This window comes from Megascapheus bottae, chromosome 1 (genome assembly GCF_031878675.1).
Source record: "Megascapheus bottae isolate mThoBot1 chromosome 1, mThoBot2.hap1, whole genome shotgun sequence".
Taxonomy (NCBI): Eukaryota; Metazoa; Chordata; class Mammalia; order Rodentia; family Geomyidae; genus Megascapheus; species Megascapheus bottae.
In genome coordinates, this window is record NC_143509.1 from 44,495,634 (window position 1) to 44,519,543 (window position 23,910).

The window sequence follows — 23,910 nt, forward strand, 5'->3', positions numbered from 1 at the left end:
GTTTTGCCATGGATAATTGAGACTTGGCTCAACAAAGCACAGGCATGAACCACCATCAGTAGAAGAGAACTTTGTTCTTTATTAAAATATCGTGACTAGGATTTGGATGCCAAGTGCATCCAAATCACCTACTTTCAATAATGACTTATTTCTCATTTTATAAATATACTAGGCATTATAATTGGCATTATTTCTAATAATATAATTATAATCTAAGCATCATTAATCAATGTAAAAGAAAGAATTATTTTGTAATCACTAGCTAGTAATATAGGTAATTAGCTTGCATCTTTTTTCATACTATATAGCAAAATAAATTCCACATGGATATAACCCCTCTGTAAATCACTTTTACAGTAAAAAAGAGTAATTTAAAAAGTTCAAAAAGGAGAAAAATTAAAATTAATTTTAGAACAGTAAATTTTAGAAGCTAGATATTTTAGAAGACTAGATACTGAGAATTACAAAGGAAATTATAAATGTATAATTTATATTCATATATTTATAATTGTAGATATTAATTATATAAAACATTTTTTTTGCCAGTCCTGGGACTTGAGCTCAAGGCCTAGACTCTGACCCTGAACCTCTCTGTGCTCAATGCTAATACTCGATCACTTGAGCCACACAGCACCACTTCTGGCTTTTTCTGTGTATGTGGTACTGAGGAATTAAACTCAGGGCTTCATGCATGCCAGGCGAGCTCTCTACCACTAGGCTGTGCCCCTGGCTCCAGTCACTGTTCTTTACTACAGGTTACCTATTCATATTCATCCATCATATAAAATTATTTTTTTTTTGCCAGTCGTGGGCTTGAACTCAGGGTCTGAGCACTGTCCTTGGACTTTCTCAAGGCTAGGGCTCTACCACTTGAGCTACAGCACCACTTTCAGCCTTTTTTCTATGTTTGTGGTACCGAGGAATTGAACCTGGGCCTTTGTGCATGCTAGGCAAGCACTCTACCACTAGGCCAAACTCCGGCCCCTAAAATAACTTGTGTATAGAAATAATAAAATTAAACCAGGCACTCATGGCACACACCTGTAATCCTAACTACTCAGAAAGCTGAGATCTGAGGATCACTGTTCAAAGCCAGCCCCATCAGAAAAGTCCATGTGACATTTATGTGTAATTAACCACCAAAATGCCAGAAGTGGAGCTGTATTTAGCTCAAGTGGTAGAATGCCAGGTGAGCAAAAAGCACCCAGGCCTTGAGTTCTCAAGATGTAACACCGGCACCAAACCATAATACTATAAGAAAAAGATATAAAATGGTCTCATTTGCATCAAAGAGCTATTCTTAAATTTTTTAGAAACTTCAGAAACTAGCAGATGAATGGACAAAGAGGTTTTGACAAGTCATCCAAAGCAGATGTGACAATTAAACAAATGTAAAAACATTCTTGTATTACTGACAGTTAAACTAGCTCAAAATTATAAAACACTTTTTATACATGTAATTAAATTAGAACCAAAAGATAATTAGGAATACTCACTGCTGGCACAATTGTGGTAAAGCCAACACATTCATATCTGTCACCATCACCAGCCACAATTGGGAAGATCTGTAAGCAACCAGTAACATTTGTAATGAAAACTATTGCTAAGAACAAGTGGCTACCATTTATAATCCTAGCTACTCAGAAAAGATGAGATCTGACCATCACTGTCTGAAGCCAGCTTGGACAGAATAGTTTCTCACACTCGTCAATTAACCAGAAAAAAAGCTGGGCTGGGGCACGGCCCAAGTGATAGAGCTCCAGCTGTGATGGAAAAAGGCCTAGTGAAATCATGAGAAAGAAAGGAAGACCAAGAAGGATTGATGAGTTGCATTCCTTTTTAAATTCCATGAGATTAAAAGTGCACATTGACTGAGTTTTTTTGAGATACTTTATCTAAAAGAGCATGCTATTTATTATTGGCTGAAGGAAGAGTACCAGCCTTAAATGGAATAATCCAAACAAGAGCATAAGGCCCTAAGTTCAAGCCTTAGTAGCAGCACAAAAACCCCAAAATAGGTAAGCTTATGGTGAGGTGGTGGCATTGTAGGAATATCAAGATACGTTTTATTTAGGGGAGATTATACTGGAGATCTCTAAACTGCTCCAATGCAGCAGTTAAAAGTTGATTTAAACTAATATGCAACCATGTCTGTTCCTTCCTACCAGGGCCCCTAGAAAAGCTGGGTTTGGGGTAGGAATTGGTCAGTAAGGGTCATCCTGAATGAAATTGGCACCTTCAGTGCAGTCCACAGAATGATCCTTGGGAAAATCTCCAAGATCTCAAGTATGTTTCTTGCTTGTGTGCCTAGATACTTGGGAAGTGCCGTTTGAGGAGATCTCAGAGCTGCAGTGGCTGGGTAGTGGAGCTCAGGGAGCTGTCTTCCTGGGCAAATTCCGAGCGGAAGAGGTGGCCATCAAGAAAGTGAGAGAGCAGAACGAGACGGATATCAAGCATTTGAGGAAGTTGAAGCACCCTAATATCATCGCATTCAAGTAGGTCAAGCCTTTACAAATGAAAAAAAAAATTGGGATATTTTTTGTCTCCCAGTAGTATACACATAAGTTCTTGGTTTGAAAGGTATTTCCCAAACACTTGATAAACTTAGTACTGTGCTCGGTTGAGGCTTTGGGAAGGTCCTGAAGTGCCATTTAATCTGAGTCGTGTCCTTAAGCATCTTCTGATGTAGAAGTTCATTTTGCCAGAGTGTGTGCTGAATTGAAAGAATGCGTATGAGGCAGGGAGTGGGTCCCTGCCAAGCAGTCAGATCTACATTCATGTTGAGAAGACGGGAGAGAGCTTTAACTCCCATTGTATACTGGCCATTGGTTGCCTACTAGGCTCAGAGGTTGAGTGACTAAAATAAAATGCTATCTAAACCAATTATAATTTTTCCAAAGATGATAAATTTCAGAAGTTAACAGGATGATTAAGTAGAAAAACTAATGGAGAAACCACTTGCCTGCCTGCCTGCCTGCGTGCCTTCTTTCCCTTCCTCTCCCCTCTCTCCCTCCCTTCTTCCTTCTGTCCCTTCCTTCATTATTTCTTTGTTTTCTTGTGCCTGTACCGGAGCTTAAACTCAAGGCCTACATGCTGTCTCTTAGGTTTTTTGCTCAAGGCCAGTGTGGTACCATTTGAGCCACACTTCCACTTTCAGCTTACCTCAATTGCCTAGGCTGTCTTCGAATTGTGTTCTTTAGTATCCCGGAGCAGCTAGCATTATAGACAAGAGCCATTGGCCCCTAACAACAGATTACCTTCTTTTCTTCGTTTTATTTCACTGGCATAATCATACTTCCTATATGCTATGTCCTCCTCAGTGGAAGAATGGGCCAAGAACTTTTGAATTCAGATTAGTAGGCTGTTGGAAAGAACATTCTGCAAATTGGCATGGCTTTTTGACCTTCTAAAATGATTCAGCTGTGTGTCTCAGACAAGAGAGCTTTCTAGGAAGATACTGTGCAATTCTACAAGGATACGGGGGTGAAATGTTTTCTTTTTCCTTTCTTTTGCTTCTTCCTCCTTCCTCCAGTCTTTGTCCCACATTGTCCTTCCACCTGCATAGGCAGCTTTCAGCATCATTGGGCCAGTATGGCTGTGCTGGTATCCAGCTCTTTAAGCTGAATGTACTTGAACAGTCTTTACCTCTACATGGGAAACAATAGTGAGATTGTGTCCCTGCCCCTTTCAGCACACTCTTGGGGCATTGTGCAGTGTTATCTTTGCAGCCATCTGTGCCATGTGTTGCTTGGCCATTGAATCACATTCAAGGCCGTCTGGAAGATATGAGAACATGATTGAATTTTCAAACATCTCTATGGATACTGATTTCTGTGTTTATAGCTTCTTTGGAAATTAGTAAGAACCATGTCAGTAAGGGAAATGCGAGATAAGAATACTATAGAGTCTTTTCATTCCATTTTTGAAAGTAGTCTTTGAAGAAAACCCATCCTGACTGTTCCTAATAAAATTCAATGCCAAAGGAAGAAACGGTAGCAATTAGAAGTGATTATAGAACTGTTATTTATAGCACTAAGAAGTCTTGTCATACTGGAGAGCTGATGGAATGATTGCTTCTCTTTTTTGCAGTTAAAAAAAATGAAAAGTTTATAACATCACTGTTAGACTCTTTTTGGCTATGTTTGTGACAAAGTAAAACCTAGTTGAATAAGCTGCTGAGTACTTGCAAACCATATTTATCTTAATATTTTTAAGCATATTACATTATTCCTGACCTATTCATGATTTCTGCAATTATAATTGAAATATCTATTTAGTTGCGTATAATTGTGCTTTACTGAGCTTACCTGAAAGTCAAATAACAGAACCTGGATTTTGTTTCTTCCAGGTGCTAATGGCTCATGTCAGTAATCCTAGCTACTTAGGAGACTGAGATCTGAGGATTTTGGTTCAAAGCAAACCTAGGCAGGAAAATCCATGAGACTCTTTTTTCTTTTCTTTCCCTTTTTGTCAGTCATGGGGCTTGAACTCTGATCCTGGGCACTGTCCCTGAGCTCTTCAGCTCAAGGCTAGCACTCTACCATTTGAGCCACAGCTCCACTTCCCATTTTCTGGTGGTTAAATGGAAATGACTCATGGATTTTTAGTGCTGCCTGGGTTGGCTTTGAACTGTGATCTTCAGCTCTCAGCATCCTGAGAAGCTAGAATTACAGGTGTGAGCTACCAGAGCCCATCAATGTGACTATATCTCTAGATAACTAGGAAAAAGCTGGAAGTAAAAGTGTAGCTCGAGTGGTAGAGCTCCAGTCTTGAGGAAAAAAGCTAAGGGACAGCACCTATAACCTGAATTCAAGCCCCAGTACAGACACACACACAATATGTTATTTTTAAAAACTAAAGAGGGCTAGGAGTGTGGCCTAGTGGTAGAGTGCTTTCCTAGCATGCACAAAGCCCTCAAGATAGCAGTGTCCTTGGAAGTGCCAGCACAGGTACACCAGAGGTGTACTCTACTAATCTTCTAAAGCATTTCCTAATCCAGTCAGATTGACAGTCAAAATTACACAGCGGGTTGGGGACAAAGACAACTAAACACATAAACATGCTTGAAAGCTGTGAGATATTCTTTCATCTTATTGTCTTTCCTCCTACTCCATGCTTTGTATATTTTATTTGAATACCTTTTCCAGCTATGAAAGTTGAGATCAAGTTTAAAACTTTTTTTTGTCAGTTATGGAACTTGAATTCTGGGCCTGGGCACTGTCCCCAAGCTCTTCAGCTCAAGGCTATCGTCAAGTTTAAATTTGTCAAGGATTTGCTGTGAACCCCAAAGCCTCATGAAAGAAAATGAAAAAAAGAACTCAAAGATCATTCCCTGCAAGGAGTTCATAACCTGTATGGGCAAAAAAAAAAAATGCTTATAAAAAATTCATGGCTCATGCTTGTAATCCTAGCTACTCAGGAATGTAAGAGCTCAATACCAATGTTCAAAGCCTACCTGAGCAAGAAAGTCCAAGAGATTCATCTCCATGTCTACTGAATAAATCAGGGATTGAAATAATTAGGAAAGGCTTTATGGAAGATATAGGAATTGATGGAGATATAGAGTATATAGATGTACAAAATATAACCCTACTTTTATTCTCTAAACAAAAATGTTTTTCAAATATTATGTAAGACAGAAAATTGATTTTATTGTTTTCTGGACTTCAGCTTTGAGCAATTTTAAATTCAATAAATGGAGTAGAGGCATGTCTCGTTGTTAGAGCACTAGCCAATGAGTACCAAGTTTGAGTCCTAGTCACAGACCCCCCCCCAAAAAAAAGAACAAATAATTAAAATAATATTTTGTTTGAATTTTCTATACTATATATATATTACTTTCTATTTGTTTAAATGAAAAAATAAATTATTTTAATATTCTAAAACTATTCAGTATCTTATACAAAATGGATGTTTGTCCCAGGACTGAATGGTCCCATATACAACCATCAGAAACAGCACAACATAAAGATATCTGAGCTGAGGAACACAAAACAATAATTGTCTATGTGCATAACAGAAAAACCTATAGATATTAATTCTAACTTAAGACTCAAACTGTTTTCTATATGAATTTTTTAAATCATTTGGGGCTGGGTCCCAGTGGCTCATGCCTGTAATCCGAGCTACACAGGAGGCTGAGCTCTGAGGCTCAATGGTTCAAAGCCAGGAAAAGCTATGAAGCTCTTATCACAGAAAAAAACTAGAAGTGGAGCTGTGGCTCAAGTGGTAGAGAGCTAGCATGAGCAAAAGGAGGTTATGGACAGTGCCCAGGTCCACAGTTCAAATCTCATGCCCAGCGGGGGGGGGGGGGGGGGACAAATAAGATCATTTGGGTAAAGAATTGGGCTTACCTAAATATTCTACCACTTGAGCCACAGCTTCTGGCTTTTTCTGTTTAGGTGGTACTAAGGAATTGAACCCAGGGCTTCATAAATGCACTCTACCACTGACCCACATTCCAAGTCCCTAAATAGTCTTAAGAAATGAACATATATGTGTATGTATATATTTATACATGTTTATGTTTTCTTGGAAGGGGGGTGTGTACTCAGGCCCCGTGTTATTGTATCATCATGGAGTACTGTGCCCACGGACAGCTTTATGAAGTCTTGCGAGCTGGCAGGAAGATCACACCTCGATTGCTAGTAGACTGGTCCACAGGAATTGCAAGTGGAATGAATTATTTACACCTCCACAAAATTATTCATCGTGATCTCAAATCACCTAAGTGAGTGTTAGTCAATTTTCTTACCTTTTTTTTTCTTTGTTGCTTAAATAAGGAATTTCTATCCACTTACTTGAAGTTAAATTCACGTTCAGTCAGTCTGTGTCAACCGAGGGATAATTTTATTTTCATCCCATTTGCATTACTAGTGACTTATTTGTGTGGTACATGGTACTAGTTTTCGTGTTTTGTTGCTTATAAATTATTGACTATGAAGTAACATTCATTGTCCTCAGATAGTCACCTTCCGTCATCTCAAACAATGAATGCCAAACTTCCTACTTGGAGACTGGTTCATTTACCTACTGTATTCAAAATGAAATTTTTGATGACTTGCAAAAATGTATACAACAGCATAAAAATAAGTGAATAAAAAACAGGGTCAAAGAAAGTAAAAACTAAAACTGGTTCACAGAATGTATGCTATAAGATTCTGTGCAGGGGCCCGGGAGTGTGGCCTAGCGGTTAAAGTGCTTGACTAGCATGCACAAAGACCCGGGTTCGATTCCTCGGTATCCCACATACACAACCAAGCCGGAAGTGGCAGAGACGAGACACAACCAAACCGGAAAAGTGGCAGAGACGAGACTGCGACGGCGACAGAGAGCGAAAGAAGCGAGCTGAGCTGAAGTGAACAGAGCCCAACCGAGTGGTGGCCGGAGCCAGCGGGGCCGGAGCGAGCAGGACCGGAGCGTGCGGGAGCGAGCCGAGCCAGAGCCAGCGAGGCCGGAGCGAGCGGGGCCAAAGCGAGAAGGGGCCGGAGCGAGCAGAGCCAGGAGCAAGCGACAGCTGGCCGGGCCGGAGCGAGCGGGGCCAGAGCGAGCGGGGCTAGGAGCAGGGCCGGGCCGGAGCGAGCGGGGCCAAGAGCAAGCTGGAGCGAGCCGGGCGGAAGCAAGCGGGGCCAGAGCGAGCGGGCCAGAGCGAGCGGGCCAGAGCGAGCCGGCCGGAGCGAGCCGGCCGGAGCGAGCGGGCCGGAGCGAGCGGGGCCTGAGCTAGAAAGGGGGCCTAGCCGGGCCGGAGCGAGCAGGGCCGGAGCGAGCGGGGCCAGAAAGAGAGAAAGGGGCCAAAAAAAAAAAAAGATTCTGTGCAGTTGTTTGACATGGACTAAAGATGTGGCCAGAGGAAATCAACAGTTATACAGTTTGCAGTAGTTCTCAGGGAAATAATTATTACAACAACAAAGTTGTTCTACTAATCTCTTCTTTCAAAATAATTACTTGGTAACTGATAACTAACCACCCTAAGAGGTGTTTATTCAACTCCCCAAATTTCATGAAGGAAAGAAAGAAATTAAGTTTCCACGTGTCCCTCATTTTTAAGCATTATTTTTATTGTTTTCCATTACCAGTTGGTTTACTGTAGCAAATTTTTAAGAATTTGCCTTAGCCCAGCACTGTGCCTCATGCCTGTAATCCTAGCTACTCAGGAGGCTGAGATTTGAGGATCACAGTTCAAAGCCAGCCGGGGCACTAAAGTCTGTGAGACTCTTATCTCCAGCTAACCACCAGAAAACCAGAAGTGGTGCTATGGCTCAAGAAATAGGGTGGTAGTCTTGAGATGAAGAGCTCAGGGACAGCACCTAGGCCCAGAGACCCAGCCCCATGAAAAAAAAGAATTTGCCTAACACTTTTATAATTTACAACTTTTTTTTTTTTTTTTTTGCCAGTCCTGAGTCATGAACTCAGGGCTCAAGGCTAGCGCTCTCGAGCCACAACACCACTTCTGGCTTTTTCTGAGTAATTTGTTGGATATAAGAGTCTCATGAGACTCTTTTCTGCCCAGGCTGGCTTTGAACCACAATCCTCTGATCTCAGCCTCCTGAGTATATAGGATTACAGGTGTAAGCCACCAGCACCCAGCACATTTATATATCCATTTATAACATTTATATATCCATTATCACATCTTCTTGGATTCTGGAAAAAATGGAATATAGATGTGTGGAACAGATGTGACAATATTACTATTCTAATTGTAGATATGAGAAACAAGAGGCTAGAACTTGAATCCACATCTTTTGAACCAGACTACTAATATGTAGAGCTGTCAGTACTTTGGATTTCAATTTATTTTATTTTATTTTATTTTTTTGCCAGTCCTGGGTGTGAGCTCAGGGCCTGAGCACTGTCCTTGGACTTTCTCAAGGCTAGAGCTCTACCACTTGAGCCTCAGCACCACTTCCAGCTTTTTTTCTATGCATGTGGTACCGAGGAATCGAACCCAGGTCCTCGTGCATGCTAGGCAAGCACTCTACCACTAGGCCAAACTCCCGGCCCCTATTTTTAAGGATTAAAAAAAAAGGTTGGGCCAGGTGCGGTGGCTCACGCCTGTAATCCTAGCTACCCAGGAGGCTGAAATCTGAGGATCCAGGTTCAAAGCCAGCCCAGACACTAAAGTCTGTGAGATTCTTATCTTCAGTTAACCACCAGAAAACCATGAGAATTATCTCCAGTTAACCAGCAAAAGCTGGGAGTAAAGCCGGTCACCACAGCTCACACCTGTAATCCTAGCTACTCAGGAGGCTGAGATCTGATGGTTCAAAGCCAGCCTGGGCACTAAAGTCTCTAAGACTCTTATCTCTAGTTAACCACTAGAAGACCAAAATGGCACTGTGGCTCAAGGTAGGGCAGTAACCTTGAACTGAAGAGCTCAAGGACAGCATCCAGGCCCAGAGTTCAAGTCCCACAACCAGGGGGAAACAAAAGTTGGCTCTGGTAGGTATGTCAGATAATTCCTATACAAAGTTAAACATGATTGTGTGGAACTTACTTAAGCCTCGATTTATTACTTTTTACCCTGATTAGCACTGATGAAATCCCAGACCTCATATTAGCCCTTTAATGTAATGAATCATCGATGTCACGGCCGTATTCATGATTTTAATTGGCTGTGGTTTAAATAATTTTTTTAAAAAAAGGTTTTCTTAATAGATTGGCTGACAATAACAAGGACAAAAAGCACATTCATATATATATAAATATTATTAGCTCCACAATTTTATTAGACGCCCACAATCCCCTTATCCAAAACTTGGGAGCGAGATGGTTTCAGTGCATTTCCTTAGACATCCAGCATTAAGTCTGGAGCTAAATCCTGTAATCATCCACAAGAACATACCTTTAACAAAACCTAGTGAAATACACACACACAATGGGATGAAGTTATTTTGCCTTAAGAATGCTTGTGAAAAAAATGTAAGACAATTTTGACAGCTTTGTTGCATTTCTTGAATTGCATATAAAATGTTATAAACCAAATTGTCTCCATTTTATTAAAGAAAAAAAAAAGAAACTGGCTTAGATAAGTTAACTAACTTGGTCAAGTTGACACAGTTAGCAAGGGGTGAAGACAGGGTGAAGCCAGCTGTTAAGATCCCTGTTGCTCAGCTGCCTGCTGTGTCCATGATGCAGTGTCCAGCATAGAGCTAATGCCCAGGACACTGGAACTTGCTAGCCAAATGTCTAGGGTAGAAGGCAGCAAACCAAATCTTGCTTTCAGAGTTATCACGATGACTATGACTAATGATGTGGATGTGTTCTTTATTTCTTTGTAGTGTTTTAGTGACTCACACAGATGCAGTAAAAATTTCAGATTTTGGTACATCTAAGGAACTCAGTGATAAAAGTACCAAGATGTCCTTTGCTGGCACAGTTGCATGGATGGCCCCAGAGGTGATACGGAATGAACCTGTCTCTGAAAAAGTTGATATTTGGTGAGTGGCACCCTCTGGACCAGCTCAAGAGCCTTTTTCCACTTTCACCCTTTTTCTTCCCCCAACTTTTTATTTTTTTCTTTCTTTCTTTCTTTTTTTTTTTTTTTTTTTTTGTGGGTCATGGTGCTAGAACTCAGCCTGGGCACTGTCCCTGAGCTGTTCAGCTCAAGGCTACCATCTTACCCTTGAGTCAAGCCCCACATCCCGTTTTCTGGAGGTTAATTGGAAATAAGAACTTCAGGTCCTTTTGTGCCTGGGCTGGCTTTGAACCTTGATCTCAGATCTCAGTCTCCTGAGTAACTAGGATTATATATGTGAGCCACAGCACTTGGCCCCAGAACATTCTTTATGGTTGATTTTGGGCTCATATTATCTGAAATACTACCCAAAATGATATGTGGTAAGATGGATTGAATGGGGGATGGGGTGGAATTAGGCTGAGAATCCAGTCAACAAATCATTATCCAAGAACTTGAAGAACTTCCTGGAAAACTGAAACTTTACTTTCAGTGCTCTAGAATTCTTTCTGGAACATATCACTTAATTCTCCCCTTTTTAAATGGAATACTTTAAAACTTACCTCTTCTTAGTCGGACACAGGGGCTCACACCTGCAATCTCAGGAGACTGAGATCTAAGGATTGTGTTTCAAAGCTAGCCAGGGCAGGAAAGTCTGAGGCTCTGATCTCTAGTTACCCACCAGAAACCCAGAAGTGGTTCTGTGTCTCAGAGTGGTAGAGTGCTAGTCTTGAGCAGGAGAGCTTAGGAATAGAATCCAGGCTCTGAATTCAAGCCCCATGACTGACAAAAACAAAACAAACAAAACTTACCTATTCTTGACACTGAAGACCATCCTTGCACAAATAAGGAATGTCTGTTGCTATGGTACAGTGTATCCTCTGTGTCCACCTGGGATGTGCAGACACATTAGCTTTTTACTGAGTGCTCCTATGGACTGTGCTTTATTATTATTATCATTATTATTTAGCAACCTTTCTTCTCAGGATGTAAGTCTTACTTCTTAATAATATTTTCTCCTGTAATTGCTTTTATTCTACCCTTAAAATTAGCAATTAAATTTTAGGCTTTACCAAAAATAGTAGCATGTGTTAAAATTGCATGTAACAGCATAATGAATAGGCTGAATAGAAATGAATCATTTGTAATTTGGATAATTACTGAAGTTTCCTTTTTAAGGATTATATCAATTTATGTTCCCACCAGAAGTATGTAAGGGAATTTTCTCAGTCTCTCCATAAGATATGTTAAAATTGTATATTTTGGACAGTCCTATGGATAAAAAAATTGGATCTTGTATCTTATAGTTTTCATGTCCTCATGTTATTTATGCCTTTTATATGTTTAAAGAATCATTTGCAGGGCCAGGAGTTTGGCCTAGTGGGAGACTGCTTGCCTAGCATGCACAAAAACCCAGGTTCGATTCCTTGGTACCACATACATAGAAAACAAAGCTGGAAGTGGTGCTGCGGCTCAAATGGTAGAGCTCTAGTCCAAAGACAGTGCTCAGGCCCTGAGCTCAAGCCCAGGACTGGCAAAAAAAAAAAAAGAAGAATCATTTTCAGTTCATGTACTTTTGCTCTGATCTTTATTATCAAGTTTGGTTTTTGTTTTTGTTTTTTGCCAGTCTTGTGTATGCTAGACAGGTCTGTAACTCTGAGCTTTTTCTTCAGCAGAGCTTGCTCCAATTGTCCCAACAGTGATTATTAAATAAGCAGTTTTAACTCAGCAGTTGTTAACACTCAATTATACATTCTATCCTTATATGGATCTGGTCTCTTTCTGGATTTCTATGCCAGTTCATTAACCTGGTTGTCTATTTGTGCACCAGTATTACTTATTTTAATATCTGGCAGTATTTGTTACTCCTAGTTTTCTTTTTCATAGATGTATTCTGCTTTTCTGTTTTCCGTATAGCTGGATTTAACTTTTCAAGCTGGGTGCTCATGTCAACTTAATTAAAAATTAATAAACAACTGAAGTACAAATCAGTCCTTCTGAAATGTCTTTTGCTACTATTGTAGGTCTTTTGGTGTGGTGCTTTGGGAGCTGCTGACAGGAGAGATCCCCTACAAAGATGTAGATTCTTCAGCCATTATTTGGGGAGTTGGAAGCAATAGCCTGCACCTTCCCGTTCCTTCCACTTGCCCAGATGGATTCAAAATCCTTATGAAACAGACCTGGTAAGATATATTTCTTCCAATGTTCTTTCTTTCTCAAAGGCATATATAAAATGTCTCTAAAATAGCAAAGCGGTCTACAGCATGTATTAAGAATGAACCACTTATTTAGGAATAGCTTGGGATACTGGGGTGTCTCATAGGAATAAAGACACCAACTCGAAAGGAACTGAAGGCGAGGCAAAGTTTACTTCTGCAGAAGGGTGGGCCACCCCCCAGAAATCTGATAAGCAAGCACACAGATCAAGCAGGCTGCTCCCTAACTCAGCAGGCCCCACCCTTCTGCTTGTATTGCCTGAGTTCAAGTTCACACTGTGCAAAAGGGTGTGGCTCAATTAACAGGAAGTAATTAAAAGTCAAGGAGCTTCTAACAGGATGTCTTAATTAAAGGGCTCAGAAAAGGGATATATGTAACTAAGTGTAATTAACAAGAACCAAGACACCCTGGCCAAAGCAGGAACTCTTCAGAACATCAATTCTGTCAAAATTAACAGAAAGGAAGTAAACTACTTTGATATTTTGTTGGTGGTGGTCTTGGTGGTGGTCATGGGGCTTGAACTCTGGGCCTAGGCTCTGTCTCTATGCTCTTCATCTCAGTGCTAGTGTTCTACCATTTGAGTCACAGCACCACTTCCAGTTTCTGGTGGTTAATTAGAGATAAGAGTTCCATGAACGGGCCCGGGAGTTTGGCCTAGCGGTTAAAGTGCTTGACTAGCATGCACAAAGACCCGGGTTCGATTCCTCGGTATCCCACATACACAACCAAGCCGGAAGTGGCAGAGACGAGACACAACCAAAACCGGAAAAGTGGCAGAGACAAGACTGCGACGGCGACAGAGAGCGAAAGAAGCGAGCTGAGATGAAGTGAACAGAGCCCAACCGAGTGGTGGCCGGAGCCAGCGAGGCCGGAGCGAGCGGGGCCAGAGCGAGAAAAGGGGGCCTAGCCGGGCCGGAGCGAGCCGGGCCGGAGCTAGAAAGGGGGCCTAGCCGGGCCGGAGCGAGCAGGGCCGGAGCGAGCGGGGCCAGAAAGAGAAAGAGGCCCAAAAAAAAAAAAAAGAGTTCCATGAACTTCCATGCACAGGCTTGGCTTTGGACTTCAATCCTCAGATCTTCTTAAGTAGTTAGGGTTACAGGTGTGAGCCACCAGCACCCGGCTTTGATTTTTTTTTCCACCAGTCCTGGGGCTTGAACTCAGGGCCTGGGCACTGTCCTTGGACAGTTTTTGCTCAAGGCTAGCACTTTGCCACCCAAACCACAGTGACATTTCCAGCTTTTTCTGTGTATGTGGTACCAAGGAATGGAGCCCAGGGCTTCATGCACACTAGGCGAGCACTATACTACTAGGCTCCCAGCCCTGATTTTTTTTGCCAGTCCTGGGCTTGAGCTCAGGCCTGAGCACTGTCCTTGGACTTTCTCAAGGCTAGAGCTCTACCACTTGAGCCTCAGCACCACTTCTGGCTTTTTTCTATGTATGTGGTACCAAGGAATCAAACCCGGGTCTTCATGCATGCTAGGCAAGCACTTTAACCACTAGACCAAACTCCTGGCCCCTGATTTTTTTTTTTAAGACACTTTGTTTTACATCTAATGGTGGAAACACGAAGAGCCTTGCACTTTGAGAACCTAGGTTAAGATATTGCTCTTGCCTTTTAAAAATTATCTATTATAAATTGGGGTATGTCATTCAAATATCACTTTCCTCATCTATGAAATAAAAATGCCCTTTATTCATGGAGTCATTGTGTTGCGATTAAAATGAACAAATGAAGAATCTGATATGGCTTCATGAAATAGTAGACTTGAGCAAATGAGAACTGTATTATTTTACCAGTGAAGTGTGACTGAGGGTAGATTTCCATCACATCAGTGTCAGAATCTCTGAAGCATGTTTTCCTTTTGCCTTCAGGACATCAAAACCTTTGGAAAACAACCATTTTAGAGTAAAAAAATGTTTCATAAAATAAGATCTTTATCATCCTGGACACAATTTTGGAAAATGCACAAACACCTCTCTCTCTCTCTCTCTCTCTCTCTCTCTCTCTCTCTCTCTCCCTCTCTCTCCCCCCCCCCCCTCTCTCTCTCTCTCTCTCTTTTTACTATTAGGCAGAGTAAACCCCGCAACCGACCTTCATTCCGGCAGACACTCATGCATTTAGACATTGCTTCTGCAGATGTACTTGCTACCCCACAAGAAACTTACTTCAAGTCTCAGGTAAGTCAGGGAGGGACCAAACATACAGGTAGGGACTCTCCATGAGGCATGAAGAGTCTTAGAAGGATGCTGTACTTAGCATTACGGCAGGAATGTAACTTCATTGTGAAATAATAATTATGAAACTTCACACAAGTGAAATGTGGGAGTTTGTTAGGTACTTGATATACATCATCTCATTTGAAAAGAATATATATATTAGAATGTCATTATTAATGGGTTCTTGTAAAATTATTGAAGACCATAAAAATATAATGTACCTGTGTTGGAATGAGAATTAATGCTGACCTTTATGAAAATGTTTTTTCTGAAAACACTAAAACTTAAATACAGAAGAAGAAAGTTATATTATAGAAAGTAACACAATAGAACTAGAACCAGAGAGAACTCCAAATTTATTTTCTTATAGCTCCAGATCAAACATAATTTACTGTATGTGCTAAAATCTTCTCAATATATGTAGCAAAAAATAGCCAGAGACTGGTGGCTCCTAAGTAATCCTAGATACTCAGGAGGCTGAGATCTGAGGATTACAATTCAAAGCCAGTGTGGGCACCAAAGTCTTACTTCCAATTAACCACCAGAAAACCAGAAGTGGTGCTGTGCCTCAAGTGGTAGAGCGGTAGTCTTGAGCCGAAGAGCTCAGGGACAGCGCCCAGGCCGAGTTAAAGCCCTAGGACTAACAAAACTAATATTAAATAAATAAATAAATTCCACTTAGTTCACCATTCTGTGGGTTGATAGTTTACAGGCTAGGAAATTCTTCTATCTGCAGCTCACCATTCCTGCAGTTGTCCAGATGGCATTTCCAAGTCTGAGCACCTCCATTCTCCTGGTGGCCTCTAATCCCCCAGCTGCCACCAGTATGCAGCAAAAGTCACCTTTTAACAAGAGTATTTCAACCATACATTGTAAGGTAACAGATCCAGACATGAGAATGATGTGCTAGTATAAAAATATAAATGGCTGGGCACCAGTGGTTCATACCTATAGTCTTAGCTACTCAAGAGGTTGAGATCTGAGAATTGCTGCTTGACTTTCCAGGCAGTAAAACTCATCTCCAGTTAACCACCAAAAAAAAGAAACCAGAAGTAGAGCTGTGGCTCAAGTGGTAGAGTGCTAGCCTTGAGCAAAAATGCTAAGTGGAGCAGCCAGGTGCGTGGTTCATGCCTGTAACCCTAGCTACTCAGGAGGCTAAGATCTGAGGATCAAGGTTCAAAGCCAGCCCAGGCACAAAAGGATCTGAGACTCTTATTTCCAAGTAACCTCTAGAAAATGGGAAGTGGGGCTTGGCTCAAGGGTAGGGCAGTAGCCTTGATCTGAAGAGCTTAGGGACAACACCCAGGCTGAGTTCAAGCCCCATGACCCACCAAAAAAAAAAAAAAAAAAAAGCTAAGTGGAGTGACATTGTCCAAAAAAATGCACTCTTGCCAAGTGCCAGTAACTCATACCTGTGTTCTAACTACTCAGGAGGCAGAGATCTGTGGATTGCAGTTCAAAGCCAGTTAGGGAAGGAAAGTCCATGAGACTCTTAACTCAAATTAACCTGGAAGTGGCTCAAAGTGGTAGAGTACTAGCCTTGAGCATAAAAGCTCAGGGACAGCACCCAGTCCTTGAAGTCAAACCCATGACTGACAGAAAAAAAAAGAAATTTACTCTGTATCTGACTTAGGTAACTGTAACCACTCTGTATATCACCTTTTTATAATAATAATGAACTCGGGGACAGTGTCCATGCCCACTTTTGTAAAGATAGTTACCCCATGGGAAGTGGAGAGTACCTCATGATTTAATTACTTCCTGAGTTTTCACCTCCTAACATCTTCCTGCTGGAACTTGAGATTTCAACATATGAATTTGGGGTGGGGAGACACACACGTGGTAGCATCACTTAATATTCATTATTTCTTCCACATTTTCTTCCCATATAAAATTTCATTTTTGTCTAAATAGTTCTAAATCTCTTATCCTTGCTAGTTCCAAGAAATAATTTTTTTCCAGGCATATAAAAGCTGATACATCTCTGGGTCTGAAGTGAAGACTTTCTCTGACAATAACACCTTTATGCACAGGCTAGTGAGGTACTAGGAAAAGCAGTCGACCTGGCCGGAACCCCTCTCACTTACTGAATAACTTAATGACATTGACTGAGTCACTAAATTTTTCTAAATCTCAGCTTGTTCCTCTAAACACTTCTCTTACTTAGGGACTTTGTGTAGGGATCAAATGATAAGATAAAAATGCAGGCGCATTACAAACTATTAAGTTTTCTTTGGGGGATAGGAATGTGACCTAGTGGTAGAGTGCTTGCTAGCGTGCACGAAGCCCTAGGTTCAATTCCTCAGTACCACATACAAAGAAAAAGCTATAAGTGTAGTGCTGTGGCTCAAGTAGTAGAGCACTAGCCTTGAGAAAGCTCGAGGACAGTGCTCAGGCCCTGAGTTCAAGTCCCCGGACTGGCCGGGAAAATAAAAACCCAAAAAACTAAAAGCAAACTCTTTGATTAGGAAATGCTATTTTCATTTCCCATAAAATTATATATTAAAAAAAGTTCCTTTTGATTTTTTGGTTGTCACCTGGTGGCTAATTTCCTGCCAGATTCTTGAGATGAGTAAGTTGGCAGCTAAGGAGCACTAAGTAACTGTGTTTGACATCCTCTTGCCCCAGTAGGGAAGAACTGGATTTGCTCTTGTTTTAGAGGGCTTGAACCTGAGGCCTTTTCCCTCCTGCTTGCTGACAGGATTCCCTTAGCATCAGTTATTATGCATAGTTTATAATCCCTGGTCTCAGTTTGCCACCTCAACTGTCAAAAGTGCTGCCAGGAGTGTAGCCAACCTCTTCCTGGGAGACAGACTTCATCTGCTGCTCAGAGTAGCATTTGTATAAAGATGCAGTGCGCATAAAACAGAGATGACAAAGTAGCCAACTCCATGCAAGATTAGAGTCTGTTAAGACAATCGCCTCATTCCCTGACGATCTCTCATTTTCTCCAAGGAGGCAATTACTGTTCCCAGTATCCAATAACATTTTATGAGGCTTTAGAATGTAGGCCTTGTCCTACATTCCAGCTGCTGGGTAGGTCACATGCCCAGCTTCTAAGCCCTCTCATTTGCTCTGCCTTTGTACCATTCTGTCCGAAAGACCATCTAGATTTGGGTTTGGGAGATACAGAGGGCTAGACTTGTGGGTAATATCAAGAATAAGGGGCCAGGGAGCATAGCCTAGTGGTAGAGCGTTTGACTAGCCTGCACGAAGCCCTGGGTTCAATTCCTTTGTACCATGTGTACAGAAAAAGCTGGAAGTGTTCATGTGGCTCAAGTGTTAGAGCTTTTTGCCTTGAGAAAGCCCAAGGACAGTGCCCAGGCAGGATGAGCAAAAAAAAAAAAGCAATAAGTAGGTGCAGGTGCAGGCATGGACACTTTGAACCTTGATCCTCACATCTCAGCCTCCTGAGTACTACAGGAATATACCACCAGCGCCTGACTGGTGTTTTTTTTTCTTCCTTTCCTTTCCTTCCTTTCTTTTCTTTTTTTTCCCACCAGTCCTGGGGCTTAAACTTAGGGACTGGGCATGAGCTTTTTCAAAGCTAGCACTCTACCCCTTAAGCCATAACAATATTTCTGACTTTTTATGTGTATGTGGTAAGCAAGGAATTGAACCCAGGGCTTCAAATTCATGCTAGGCAAGCACTCTACCACTATAGGCTACACTCCCTGCCCCTTTCTGTTTCTCAAAGTAGGCTGAAACTAAGTCAATTTCTTTCTTTTGCTGACTTTTAAATTATGGTAAAATAAGTATAGTACGAGATTTTGCCATATAATTCAGTGGCATTCATAATGTTATGAAAGTACCTCTATTATTTCCAAAAATTTTATCACTCTGTTAAGCATTGACTGCCTGTTCCCTCTTCCTCTAGGCTCTAATAATCTCTGTTTTAATTTCTGTCTCTATAGATTGGCTTATGCTAGCTATTTTATGTAAAGTAAATCATACATTGTTTGTCCTTTACTGCCTGGTTTTTGTTTCTCTTAGCATTTTCGTTAAAAATTCCTCCATATTGTAATGTGTGTCTGCATTTCATTACGTTTTTGTTTTTTTTTTTTTTTGGTGCCAGTCCTGGGGCTTGAAGTCAGGGCCTGAGCGCGCGCGCGTGCACCCCCTGCCTGATCTGTATGTCTGATTCTTTGCCAGCAGAGGGAGATCAATAGTCTTTTTCTTGATTTCTTTTTTTTAAAAAATAAAAAAAGTTAACATTTGTAATAGAGGGAGTTTCGTTATGATGTTTTCATACATGCGCACAGTTTACTTTTAATACTTTGAACAAATTCATCCTTCCACTGTATGCCCATTGCTCCTCTCCCTTCCCCTTTTTCAAATAGCATGTGCTAGATTTCCTTATGCTGCACTTACACAAAGTTTCATCTTAGAATCTACTCACAGGTTTTTGTTTATAAGAATACTTTAAGCCCAAATTTGACGCTCTCTCTTATCCATCCTTTATCAGCCTTTGCTTGCCTTATCTCTGCATCTCTGTTTCTTTGTTTTTCTCTCTGTCTTTCTGTCTCTGTGTCTCTGTCTTTGTCTCTCTCTGTCTTTCTCTTCTGTTTTAGTCAGCCTTGCACTGTGACTCTACCTCTCTCTTGGAATGGCAGGCATGTATAGCCACTCTAGGCCTCTTGTTCTCCTAAAGCTCAATTCTCTCTCTACTGCATGACTGATCTAGTGACTGGAGAGCATTGTTGCCTGGATCCTACCTGAACCTTCCTTTAGATGTTGTTGATGCAGGTGATATCAAAAAATGTCACTTAAAGCCAGGAGTGCAGCATAATGGTAGAGTACTCACCTAACATACACAAAGCTCTGGTTCCATTCCTAGGTACCACATACACAGAAAAAGCCAGAAGTGGTGCTGTGGCTCAAGGGGTGGAGGTCTAATCTTGAGAAAACTCAAGGACAGTGCTCAAGCCTGGAGTTTAATCCCCAGGAGTGGCCAAGAAAAAAAAAAAAAAGTCACTTAACAATAGGATAAAATGTTCTCAACTTTGGGTAGATTTTGGTGCCTGAAAGCTGATAGACAGTTAGTAGAACCCTCTCTCCAACATACATATGAAAACCTGGCATATTATTAAAAAATAAGCAAGACAATCTTTTCCTAAATAGTTCTGATATAATTTTATCTGCAATAATAGGTGAGGGCTTTCTGTTTTTGCTTCGTGAATCAGTGGAGCTATACCACCTCTTACGGGGTAGACCCTGTCTCCAACATACATATGAAAACCTTGCATATTATTTTAAAAATTACTGGAATTTTTTTTTTGCCTAAGGCTTGATCTCCAAGCCTGAGCACTGTTCTTGGTCTTTCTTCAGGCTAGCACTTTACCACTTGGGCCACAGCACCACTTCTGGCATTTCTATTTGGTAACCAGGAATTGAAGCCAGGTCTTCATGTATGCTAGGCAAGCACTCTACCTATAGACCAAACTCCCGGCCCCGAGTTTAATTATATTCTGTATGCCCCATACAAGTGGAATCATGCGGTGTCTGTCCTCCTACAACTGAGCTATTCAGTTAGCATAAGTTCAAGTTTTGTCTTTGTTGTCACATATTGATGATTTTTTCTTTCTAAAAGAAGAATAATATCCTATTATATGTGTATACCATGTATTTTTTAACCCATCCACTGGTAAAGATTGCAGCTAGTTTTGTAAAGAGTAGTGAATAGGAGAATACTAATACCTTGTCAAAGCCCAGATTTCTTTTTTAAAAAATCCAGATTTCGATTTATGTGGATAAATTGCCTATAAATGAGATTGCTACAATAAAGAAAGGCTAACATACACCTGAAGGTAATAGAGTCATTCTTTGGAACTAACTTACATAATTGGAGGTGTTAGCCTTCACTGGAAGTTATCTTATTTGCCTTACCTCTTGGAATGGTATCTGCTACATAAGGAAACTTTTCTAGTTAGCTGTTAGAAGCTATTGTAGGCCACATTCCAGCAGAGCTTTTCCTGTTTCCTAAAATTTAGATTAAATTACTTTGAAATCTCTGCATTGTGCAAAGGCCAGCATTCTGTCACATTCTGGTTGTTCCTGGCAGGTTTATAATTTCAGGGCCACTGGCTCTGCTGCCTAAAAGTCTTGTCCCCTCTTCTTCCATCTTGTGGCTGCTTCTTTTCTTTGTCCTGTCACGTGAATTTCACATTTTTCTCATCCAGGCTGAATGGAGAGAAGAAGTGAAAAAACACTTTGAGAAGATCAAAAGTGAAGGAACCTGTATACACCGGTTAGATGAAGAACTGATTCGAAGACGCAGAGAAGAGCTCAGGTGAGCTCCTCTCTGTACTCTGCCTCTTCTTCCCCCACTCACCGAGTCTTCAGATACTAGCAGGAACACCTTATAAATGGACTTTCACCTTCTACACACCATTGGCCTCTACACTGTGTCCTTATACGCTTTAAAACGTGCCCTGAGATTCCCTATGAAATCTAAAAGGCTTGTTCTGGAGGGGAGTCGGGGCTTGGGGAGAGTGGTAGTTACTGGAGGCTAGTGTTGGGGGTGTGGAGAAAGGTTTATTAATGGGTAATTCCATAGGTGAAAGAATTTGTTGTTCTACTATACACTAAGGTGACTGTAGATAATAATAATTATAATATACTGTATTTTTTATTTAGGAAGGTACAATAAAGAATTTTGAGGCTGGGAGTTTGGCCTAGTGGTAGAGTGCTTGCCTAGCATGCATGAAGACCCAGGTTCGATTCCTCGGCACCACATACATAAAAAAAAGCTGGAAGTGGTGCTGAGTAGAGTGCTGGTAGAGTGCTAAGCCTTGAGAAAGTCCAAGGACAGTGCTCAGGCCCTGAGCCCAAGCCCAGGACTGGTAAAAAAAAAAAAAAAAATGAATGCTTGACCAGGAAAAAGTAATAATTATTTGAGAGGATAAGTTGTCCTTGATTTGATCATTATGCAATGTATACATGTATTGCAACACCAGATGATATCCCACAAATATCTACAATTTTTTTTTTGCCAGCCCTGGGGCTTGAACTCAGAGCCTGGAGACTGTCCTTGGACACTTTTTCTCAAGGCTAGCACTCTGCCACTTGAACCACAGCACCGCTTCTAGCTTTTTCTGAGTATATGGTGCCAAGAAATTGAACCCAGGGTTTCAGACATGCTAGGTGAGCACTCTACCACTAGACTACACTCCCAGCCCAGCTACAATTTTTTGTATATACAATTTTTCCCCCAAGTATAGTGATATGCCTGCAATCACAGCACTTGAGGAGAGAGGGCTGAGGCAAGAGAATTGCAAGTTTGAAGCCATCCTGGGCTACATACTGAGACCTTGTCTCACTATGTTTTTTAAGTTTAAACAACAATATAAAGATTGCTCTATTTTTTTAAGGAAGATTCTTTTCTTTTTCTCTTCTCCCAACTCTGTTCTATTAGTTTATGATACTCTGCAACAAGGGGTTTTTCTACTTGTCCATTCAGCCACTGTTCTAAGTGCCACAGAAGACTAGAAATGTATGACGATTTAGTCCCTGACCTCAAGCTGCTTATAATCTATTAAGGGATATAAGACATATCCATGGAAAGCCACTGTCTTAAACAGTTTGGCTACTATGCCCTGATTTCTAAGACTTGGAAGTTTATCAATGTAAGAAATTTACTGGTGGAGGCAACGCAGTTCAAGATCAAGGCACTAGAAAATTCATGTCTGTTGAAGGCCTATCTTCATGCATAAATGGCCCCTTCTGTTACCTCACTTTCTAGAAGAGACCCCTCAACCTCATCTATAAGGGCATAAATTTTATTATGAGGGCCCGTTTCTCATAAGCAAATCATTTCCCAAAGGCTTATCTCCTAATATCTCCACCTTGGAGTATGGATTGACTGTTTCATGAATTGATTGATTTTTTTTTGACAGTCCTATGACTTGAACTCAGTGCCTGAGCATTTGAGCTTTCTCAAGGATAGAGCTCTACCACTTGAGCCACAGCACCACTTCCGGCTTTTTCTATGTAGATGGTACTGAGGAATTGAACCCAGGTCTTCGTGCATGTTAGGCAAGCGCTGTACCACTAGGCCATGCTCCTGGTCCTGGAATATGGATTTAATGTAGGGTCACACCATCCATACTAACAAGCAAGATAGGTATACATGACATGGACAACTGTAACCATAGTGTTTTTGTGAAATCCTTATTTCCATTAATGTATGAATATGTTAAACTTTTTTTTTTACTAATATGATACTAACACTACATCAGCAGAGGCTACAAACAAAGCTGGGCACCAGTGGCTCATGATTGTAATCCTAGTTACCCAGGAAGCTGAGATCTAAGCGCAATGGTTCAAAGCCAGCCTGGGCAGGAAAGTCCATGGGACTCATCCCCACTTAACTACCAAAAAGGCTGGAAATAGCATATGAGCATATGATAGAGTACTAGCCTGAACATAAAAGCTCAGAAACAGGGCTGGGAGTTTGTCCTAGTGGTAGAGTGCTTGCCTAGCATGCACGAAGACCCGGTTCAATTCCTTGGTACCACATACATAGCAAAAAGCCGGAAGTGGTGCTGAGGCTCAAGTGGTAGAGTGCTAGCCTTGAGAAAGTCCAAGGACAGTGCTCAAGCCCTGAGCCCAAGCCCAGGACTGGCAAACCTATGACTCTATAATCATAATGTTTTATTTCATAAATTGCTATGTTTCTATGACATACAAACCGTTAGCCTAATTTTGATTAAGTTCTAAATACTAAGTCCCAGAAAATGTAATTAGAGATTCCCTCCTTGAACAATCGTTTGTTAAACTTGTCATTTAAAATATGATGTAAACATAAGCCATATAATTAATGATTGTGGTTCTTAAGGTACTATGTCATCTCTCATCACTTCTATTATCCCTTGGTTATCTCATATTGTTACACTATCTCACTTTGTTACCTGATATATGGGATATATTTGTATTTGGTTATCTGAAATTGGATAGGGAACAGGGGAAAACAAGATGAGGGGTGGGGGAGGGAAATGGGGACCAAGACATGTGAAAGGGTATCA

The 23,910-nt window shown here is 41.1% G+C and overlaps 1 protein-coding gene across 1 annotated transcript in view; it reads left to right on the plus strand.

The window, feature by feature from the left end:
• The window catches only part of Map3k13 (mitogen-activated protein kinase kinase kinase 13), a 150,821-nt gene that overhangs the window by 112,344 nt on the left and 14,567 nt on the right, over positions 1 to 23,910 (plus strand). Inside the window, exons 4-9 of the mRNA XM_090343313.1 lie at positions 2,312 to 2,495; positions 6,539 to 6,730; positions 10,281 to 10,439; positions 12,481 to 12,639; positions 14,740 to 14,848; positions 21,067 to 21,176. Of these exons, the coding sequence (XP_090199439.1) occupies positions 2,312 to 2,495; positions 6,539 to 6,730; positions 10,281 to 10,439; positions 12,481 to 12,639; positions 14,740 to 14,848; positions 21,067 to 21,176 (913 nt within the window). The remainder of the gene's footprint in view (positions 1 to 2,311; positions 2,496 to 6,538; positions 6,731 to 10,280; positions 10,440 to 12,480; positions 12,640 to 14,739; positions 14,849 to 21,066; positions 21,177 to 23,910) is intronic.